The sequence below is a fragment of the Lolium perenne genome, chromosome 6 (genome assembly GCF_019359855.2).
Source record: "Lolium perenne isolate Kyuss_39 chromosome 6, Kyuss_2.0, whole genome shotgun sequence".
NCBI classification, from domain to species: Eukaryota; Viridiplantae; Streptophyta; class Magnoliopsida; order Poales; family Poaceae; genus Lolium; species Lolium perenne.
Genome location: NC_067249.2, coordinates 30620458 through 30629693, shown reverse-complemented (window position 1 = coordinate 30629693; position 9236 = coordinate 30620458). Strand labels below are relative to the sequence as shown.

Sequence of the window (9236 nt, the reverse complement as noted above, 5' to 3'; positions counted from 1 at the left end):
AAGACCGAGGGGGGAAAGGAAGTGGGGCCACGAGGCGCCGACACAACAGGGCGGCGCGGCCTGGGCCTTGGCCGCGCGGCCCTGGCGTGTGGGGCCCTCGTGTGGCCCCCCGCGTTGCCCTTCCGCCTACTTAAAGCCTTCGTCGAGAAACCCCCAGTACCGAGAGCCACGATACGGAAAACCTTACTGAGACGCCGCCGCCGCCAATCCCATCTCGGGGGATTCAGGAGATCGCCTCCAGCACCCTGCCGGAGAGGGGATTCATCTCCCGGAGGACTCTACACCGCCATGGTCGCCTCCGGATTGATGAGTGAGTAGTTCACCCCTGGACTATGGGTCCATAGCAGTAGCTAGATGGTTGTCTTCTCCTCATTGTGCTATCATTGTCTGATCTTGTGAGCTGCCTATCATGATCAAGATCATCTATCTGTAAAGCTACATGTGCGTTTGTTGGGATCCGATGAATAGAGAATACTATGTTATGTTGATTATCAATCTATTACCTATGTGTTGTTTATGATCTTGCATGCTCTCCGTTGTTAGTAGAGGCTCTGGCCAAGTTTTTGCTAGTAACTCCAAGAGGGAGTATTTATGCTCGATAGTGGGTTCATGCCTCCTTTAAATGCAGGACGGTGTGAGAAAGTTCTAAGGTTGTGGATGTGCTGTTGCCACTAGGGATAAAACATTGATGCTATGTCCGAGGATGTAGTTATTGATTACATTACGCACCATACTTAATGCAATTGTCTGTTGCTTGCAACTTAATACCGGAAGGGGTTCGGATGATAACCTGAAAGTGGACTTTTTAGGCATAGATGCATGCTGGATAGCGGTATATGTACTTTGTCGTAATGCCCAATTGAATCTCACAATACTCATCATGTCATGTATGTGCATTGTCATGCCCTCTCTATTTGTCAATTTCCCAACTGTAATTTGTTTACCCAATATGCTATATTTCTTATGGGAGAGACACCTCTAGTGAACTGTGGACCCCGGTCCATTCTTTTACATCGAATACAATCTACTGCAATACTGTTTCTACTGTTTTCTGCAAACAATCATCATCCACACTATACATCTAATCCTTTGTTACAGCAAGCCGGTGAGATTGACAACCTCACTGTTTCGTTGGGGCAAGTACTTTGGTTGTGTTGTGCAGGTTCCACGTTGGCGCCGGAATCCCTGGTGTTGCGCCGCACTACATCTCGCCGCCATCAACCTTCAACGTGCTTCTTGGCTCCTACTGGTTCGATAAACCTTGGTTTCTTTCTGAGGGAAAACTTGCTACTGTGTGCAACATACCTTCCTCTTGGGGTTCCCAACGAACGTGTTTGTTACACGCCATCACTCCACCATGCAACTATGAGATCAATAGCCACCAATATACTAAAGGCTATTACCTAGCCGATGGTATATATCCAAAATGGGTCACTTTTGTCAAAACAATCTCCATCAGGTCAGAAGAATTCCCACTTTGCTTTGCGACATGAGGCTTGCAGTAAGGATGTCGAGCGGGCATTTGGTGTGCTTGAAGCTCAATTTGCAATTGTCCGGTACCCTGCTCTAAGCTGGTCTCACAACCAAATGTGAGGGGTGATGCAGGCTTGTGTGATCATGCACAACATGATAATCGAGGATGACCGCTTGGACACATGTTGGTCCCTATGAATGTCAGGGCCCTCTTGCGGAGGTTGATCTTGAGTTGCCTGCAGATTTTGCTGATTTTCTTGCCATGCACGCAGAGATCGTGACAGCAATGTTCACGAGCAACTTCAAGATGATCTCGTCGAGCATATGTGGATGATCAAAGGATTATCAGCAAATTCCGCGGCACCTTGATCTAGCCCCATTTATTACATTTGTTTAGTTGTTTTATTGTTTGTTGTATTTTAATTTGAAAACAATCTCGGTAAACATATTTATTTGTATGCTATATTTAATAAATGGTTGTGTTTTCGAAAACCCTAAAAAAAAAATTTGGAGGCGGCGTTTGGGGAACGTGGCTGGGGAGTGACGTCCCTAAAACGCGGCACGAACAAAACACGTCTCCCAATCGCTCGATCTGGCGCCGTTTAGGGGACGCGGCTGGAGATGCTCGATCTGGCGCCGTTTAGGGGAGACTTTGGGGACGCGGCTGGAGATGGTCTTAGGGCATCTCCAACCGGCCGACCCAAACGGACGCGCTGGGCCGTCCATTTTGGGCCGTTTGCGTGGCCGCCCGGACACGCGGACAGCGCCCCGCGTCCGCGTGTCCGTTTGGGTCGCACGTGGCGCCCAACGCGGCGACCCAAAGAGACGCCACGTGGTTCATCTTCGTTGCGCGGCGCTGCGCCATGGCAGGCCTCGACGGGACAGCCATGGTGGGCGGTGGAACGCGCGGGAAAGATCCCGCGCGCACCAAGGTTCCCGCGCGCGCGAAAACGCCATTGGCGCGCGCTCGCGCCCAAGTTTCCCGCCATACCGCCGGCTATAAAAGACGGCGGCGGTCTCACACAGACCACATCACCGTTCTCTCCCCCTCCACCTTCTCCGGCGCCATGCCGCGCACCCTGCAGGCCACGTGGGCCAAGCTCTCCCTCGCCGCCCGGGCCAGGTTCCCGCGGACGGAGGAGGAGGAGCGCGCGGACTCGCGGTAGGTCGCCGACGACGAGGCGCTCTGCATCGCGGCGGAGGCGGCGGCGGCGAAGGAAGGGGATGCAGAGATGGTGGAGGCGGCCACGGACGGATGGCACGAGACCGTGGACGGCTGGTACGAGGCCGCGGAGGAGGGGGCGGCCGCTGCGGAGGAGTCTGTCGACGAGGAGGACCTCGCGCTGGCGAACATCAAAGCCGCCATCGAGGAACGTCTCGCCGACCTCACGCGCGTGACGAAGGAGCACGAGGCCACCTGCCGGGCCGGCCGCCGCCGATTAGGCGACCTCCTCGGGCAGAAGAACCAGCTGCTCGCTATGCGAGCAGTCCGTCACCTCGTCCAGATGCCCTCGCCCGAGCGGCGCGCCCGGGAGGCGGCTGCGTCGGCGGAGCGCGGCCGGCAAGAGCGCATGCGCCGGTGCCTGGGGAACCACGAAGCCCAGGCCGCCGGCCGCGTCCGCCTGGAGGCGCGCACCGCTGTGGAACGCGCGGCCCTGCAGGAGCTGGATCTATGCGGGAAGCGGATGGTGCCGCAGCAGGAGGCGGAGCGCGAGCGCGCCCGAGGCGCGCAGACGGAAAGGAGGAGGATGAAAGCCTCCGCCGCCGCCGCAGCCGCCGCCGACGCACCACCCAGCTCGTGAGCTGGAGTGGAATCCTCACGCGTACAGGCCGGCCGCGTCGAGTGAAATCCACGGCCCCGACGGCGAGCCGGCGAGGAGCCGCCGGCGAGGCCGCCGGCCCCGTACGTAGTAGGATAGAAGTAGTAGTTAAAAAAATGTAATAGGTTCTTCTAAATGAAAACAAATGTTTATGTCTATGACACGCGGGCCAGGGGCGGACAAGGGGCGGACGCGAGCGACCAGCCTTCCGCGTCCGCGGCAACGCAAACCCGGCCCAGATTTGGGCCAGGTTTGCGTCGTTCCGGACGCCGCGGCCATCCGTTTTAGGGATGGGTCCGCGCGCTGGGCCGGGTTTTTGTCCGTCTGGACCCATCCGAACGCGCGGGCGCGGGATGGGTCGGCCCGGTTGGAGATGCCTTAGATCCCAAATAATTCTCTCTGTTTCTAACATGACCAAGTCTTTTTCTTGCTTGTACGGTATCCATCCCATGTGTTGCTTAGTTGGCCACCAATCAAGTTTGGTCGATCTGGCCAGGACTGGTGTGGAGGAAGGACTATGAAATCGTAGTAGTGTACTTGGCCGCGTGCAGGAGCTCTTCGATGCCACCACCATTCTACCGTTAGCTGTCGGCCTGGTGGTGGAGAGGTGTCAACTGTCGAGCACCGTCAGACACACACAGCGGCGTGGTTGGTTAGTACGTACTAGGATACAGTGCGCTCACATGCAGCACCAGTGATCTGCGTGCTTGCTTGCTTGGTCCGGTAGCTGCTGCTGCTTGCATTGCAGCTCACTCTTCCGCACGGGCAGGGGCACGCAGTGGTATGATGAACACGGTGGCGTCAGTGGCGATCGCACAGCATCACAGCGAAAAGATTCACGAAGACGGCATCAGAACGGCACAGGCATTTCCATAAATCGGAGGGAGCAGCACTTTTACGATAAGTACCTTATTTTGGATGAATTTATATTTAAGATCGTAGTTGGATACTACTGCTCTCTCCGCTTCGAGTTAATGGGCACGCTACTGATCTCATATGAACTAGCTTCTGTTAGTCCGGCCCTCTCTGCTCTCGCGTATCATCGTCGAGAGAAGGCAATCACCGATCGGTGTATCTTTGCCCAAGTCGCTGTTTTCTCGTGATGATCGGATCAGATAGAATCGAATATACATGTACCGCATCGACTGTTCTTTGCAATAAAAAGAGTTAAGTCCATTTTAAACCTTGTACTTGTCGGCCATAGCTAAACCAAACCCCAAACTTACAATCCCTGAAGTTAGCACACTCAAGTTAGCAATCCCAGTCTAGTTCCAACCTTTGGTCCATTCCAAACGCGGATTGACTATATGAAAAAAATTGTTGCTGGGATCGGTTAGTTTGAGGCTTTGGTTAAGTGCCTTTCGTTCTTTTGTTGGGCCGGCCCAGTCCTAGCAGACCAGTACGTAAGGAGGTTGTGCCTTGGTTTTCCTCTGCTCACGCGACTCAGCCGTGACGGCCATGGCGATGACCAGATGAACGCTGCCGCCGGCGATGATCGTGACGACAAGAAGAAAAACGAAGGAAAGGTAATGCCTCCGGCCTGATCCTCCTCCGTCGCCCGTTGTTTGTCTATTTTGACGCCATTAGGTTTAGCTTTTTGAGCTGCGATACTTTTCAGGAAGAGAAAGTTAGGTTTTTGATCGAGTTTGGGGTGATTGGTTCGGATTTGCATTCTTATGTGTTATTCCATTGCATTGTAGGAATTTTGTTCTGAACCATGGACCCGACAAAGATACTCAACGTGCGATTTCACTTTGGCGGCGAGTTCGTCCGCATTGGCCGTAGTATGGACTACGTGGGTGGAGATCAAGCGATTTCAGAGATAGAGAGGGACAAGTTGTCACTGCAGGAGGTTAAAGGATTTCTTAAAGATCATTTAGAAGTGAAGGATTCAATGAAAATGTATTTCCATGTTCCAGGGACTGAACTTGCTGAAGGTTTGGTTTTTCTACATGATGACATTGGTTGTGTGCATATGGCAGAGTATGTATGTGTTGATGGAGTTGCAGATGTGTTTGTGGAATATCATGGGGAGGAGGAGAATGTTTACAATAGCAGTGGAAGTGATTTTGAGGATGATTATGTGAATCTGTTTGGAGAAAAACCTGATGAAATAATTAGTGCTGAAGTTGTTAAATCTGATGAAGAGATTGAAGCGGTGGTATCACAAGTGTGCAATCCTAGTCAGGTTCCTTCGCAAAGGCCATCTTTTGAAATGCAAGAACCCCATGTGTTACCTGAAACTGAAGACAGTGGTGATAGTTCAGATTCTAGTGATGACAATGAGTACATGCCACACAGTGAAGATAGTGGTGAAGATTCAGAAGTAGTTGAATTGAGGAAACATGCTAGGAAATTTAAGAAGAGAATGAAGGATTCAAAAAGCTGGATTAATTCAGATAGTCCAGTTCCAGTAAATCTGATTGCTAATATGGAAGAACAAATAGGAGATGAGGAGAAGGACTGGAATTTTGAGTCATCTGATGAAGACTACAGCTATGATGAGGATTCAGATGGAGAGATTAAGAGGAGGAAAAGCAAATATCTCAGATTTAACCCTAAAGCAGATATTCCTCACTTTGCATTAGAAATGGTATTTAGAAGCAAAAACCAGGTGTGCAAAGCTTTGAGGAGGTATGGAATAGTTACCAAAAGGAGCATAGTGTTCATCAAATCAGAAGTGGATAGGGTTAGGGCCAAGTGTGGGTGGCCAGGCTGTCCTTGGCTCATTTATGTTGCAAAATCAACAAGATGTTCCAGATTTCAGGTGATAACATATGAAGATGAACACAGGTGTGCAAATAACAGAGACAACAAGCTTGTCACTGCCAAGGTTATTGCACAAAGATATGAACACTTTATCTTAGCAAATCCTATGTGGAAAATTGAAAGCATGCAATCAACTGTGTTGCAAGATATGTGTGCTGATGTGTCAACTTCTAAGTGCAAACATGCCAAGAAACTAGTGATGGACAGACTCATGTGTGGACTGAAAAACGAGTACACTAGAGTGTTTGATTATCAGTTGGAATTACTTAGGAGCAACCCTGGTAGTACTGTGGCAGTTTGCTTGGATCCAACCAACATGCACCAAAATATTTTCCAGAGTTTCTATGTTTGCTTTGATGCACTGAAGAAAGGTTTCAAGGCTGGTTGCAGGAGAGTGATTGGACTGGATGGATGCTTCTTCAAAGGTGCAGTAAAGGGTGAACTTTTGTGTGCGATTGGCAGGGATGCCAACAACCAGATGTACCCAGTGGCATGGGCAGTAGTTGAGCAGGAAACAAATGAAACTTGGGCATGGTTTATTGGCCTTCTCATCAAGGATCTGGATATTCATAGTAATGGAGCAGGGTGGGTGTTCATTTCTGATCAACAGAAGGGTTTGATCAAAGCTATGAAAGATTATCTTCCAGGTGCAGAACATAGGATGTGCGCTAGACACATTTATGCAAACTGGAGAAAGAAGTACAGAGCACATGAGTGGCAGAAAAAGTTCTGGGCAGTTGCCAAAGCAGCAAACAAACAAGATTTTAATTATTACAAGGCCAAACTTGCACAAGAAACACCAGATGGGGTAAAGGATATGATGAGAACACAACCAAAGCATTGGGCGAGATCATTTTTCTCACTGGGAAGCCACTGTGAGTCAATTGACAACAATATGTGTGAATCATTTAATCATGCAATTGTTGAAGCAAGATTTTATCCAATAATTTCCATGCAAGAGAAAATCAGGAAAAAAATCTTTGTTAGAATTCAGGAACAAAGGAAGAAAGCTGAAAAGTTCCATGGGAAAATTTGTCCAAGCATATTTAATAAGTTGAAGGCCAGCATTGCAAGGACACAATTCATGGAGGTTCTATGGAATGGTAAAGATGGATTTGAAGTAAAGTTGTTAACTGGGAGAAGAAGACAGTATACTGTCAGTCTTGACAAAAGGAGTTGCTCTTGTGGATACTTCCAGTTGTCAGGCATTCCTTGTTCCCACGCAATAACAGCCATCTATAAGTGCGGGAAATTAGTGGAAGATTACATTGCTCCTTGCTACTCCATTGATGTGTTCAAGAAGATTTATGAGCACTGCTTGCAGCCTGTAGAAGGTGAGGAGATGTGGCCTATTTCAGAAAAGCCTAGACCCCAAGCTCCAGGATATGTGAGAATGCCAGGGAGGCCTAAGAAAAATAACAGGAGGAGGGAAGAGCAAGAGAAACCAAAAACAAAGAAAATGAGCAAACATGGCATTGTGATTGTTTGTTCTTTATGTGGCAATCCTGGACACAACAAATCTGGATGCAAGAATAATCCAGAGAGGGGCAAAAAGAAGTATGCACACCTTGTGAAGACTAGCAGAAAAACAAAGACAACAGAGGTATTATTTCTGTGAATTTTGGTGATTTGCTCTAGCATTTAGGATTTGGTCAAATTAAGGTGGGTAATAACAGTATCCATAGACATTAAAAATGCATTTTGCATAGGCATATCTCATAAAATATGAATCCATTATCCAACGATAAAAAATAAACTTCAAAGAATAATTTTGGAAATATATAGAGTAGATCCCTATATTAATTTTACTAAAATGCATCTGTACAAATGAACGATGTTGATAAGAAAAAACAGCAAATGAGACATGACTGACTACGCCTTCCATTTTACGATATACAGAAAAAACATTAGATGATAAATAGTTGCAAAATAATAGAACATCAGAAGCCCATCGAGGACCCATAGTACCTAGGGAAATGCTTATTTCCAGTGAATTCAGATTTGGTCTCTAGCAGGGTATGCACGGTTCTATTTTACATGTGTCGGGCGAATCTAGGACGCACTTGTCTTTACGGCCAATGTTTTTATTTTTCCTGCTCATCTGCAAGTTCTAAAGATAAAATCAATTCCTGAGCAAACATAAGACCAACACAGCCTTTTGCAAACTGACACCGAAAGAACATTATTCCATTGCATTTACTTTACTTATCGATTGTAGTTGAATAATTGTCAGTTTACTTGATTTTATTGCATTTGTAGGCCCCGCAAGCTTCTTCACCTTCGCAGCCTGCTGCACAAACTCAACCAGCTGCACCTGCAGCAAGATCTGAAGCAACTGCACCTACTTCAAGATTTAAACCTCCCAGGAAGAGTTAGGAACTGTAGAAACCGGTGCATCTGCAAGTGCACAAGCTGGACCTTCTGGAAATGCACAAAGCTGGAGCAAGAAGAGGGAGGAAGAGAGCTGCATCTTCAGTTCCTAGCTATTGCTACTTCACATGTAGTGGCAACTAGTAAATTTGCTTGCCATTTGTGTGCTTTTGATGATCATGCACTACACTCTGTGCTTGTCATGATCGTGGATCAAGTAGTACTAATTCCGAGTTTGTATGTCGTGTTGCACTGGTTGTCATGGATCAAAGTAGTAGTTATTCCCAACAATTCCTAGCTATTGACGATTAAGGTTGTTCTTATCTTATTCATTTCAAAAAAATTAATACAAAATAGGAAGATCAGTAGCACTTAAAAGCTGTTGAAATTGCATACCAAATGATATCATATATCAATACCACAATCTCTCCATTACATAGATCAGCATACATTATTCAAGTTGCATACATCACTTCACTAGTAGCACTAACCACATTTTTAGACACCATCATATCACTTCTCTCAGTTCTTATCTTAAGAGCTGCAATTTTTGCAATCTGTGCAAGCTGAGCTTGCATTGCATTGATCCTCTATTCCTCTGTGCTGATGAACTCAAACCTGGGAAAAAATTGTAGCGAACAAGCTCTGTAGATCATGCCTCACGTGCAGCCTGTGGAAGCCCGTCCTTGGCAAGCAGCTTCTCCATCGCATCAGGGGAGCACAACTAGTACTGCACCTCCCCAGTGCCCGGCTGCAGGAACACCTCGCCAGCTCCAGCTTCTCGGCCGTCCTGTGGAGTCCATG

General features: G+C 48.0%; 1 protein-coding gene across 1 annotated transcript; it reads left to right on the top strand.

The window, feature by feature from the left end:
- The first annotated feature begins 4739 nt into the window (after nt 1-4739).
- On the top strand, nt 4740-8438 carry LOC127310625 (uncharacterized). The gene is made up of 3 exons (XM_071822068.1): nt 4740-4819; nt 4994-7665; nt 8322-8438. Exons 2-3 carry the CDS (start codon nt 5011-5013, stop codon nt 8436-8438), a joined length of 2772 nt encoding a protein of 923 aa, XP_071678169.1. The 5' UTR covers nt 4740-4819; nt 4994-5010.
- Nucleotides 8439-9236: the final 798 nt, after the last annotated feature.

Bases quoted from the DNA above. Each gene is read 5' to 3' on its own strand.
- LOC127310625 (XM_071822068.1), top strand. From the start codon at position 5,011: ATGGACCCGACAAAGATACTCAACGTGCGATTTCACTTTGGCGGCGAG. The intron at 7,666-8,321 runs GTATTATTTCTG...TTGCATTTGTAG, and splicing joins GAAAAACAAAGACAACAGAG to GCCCCGCAAGCTTCTTCACC.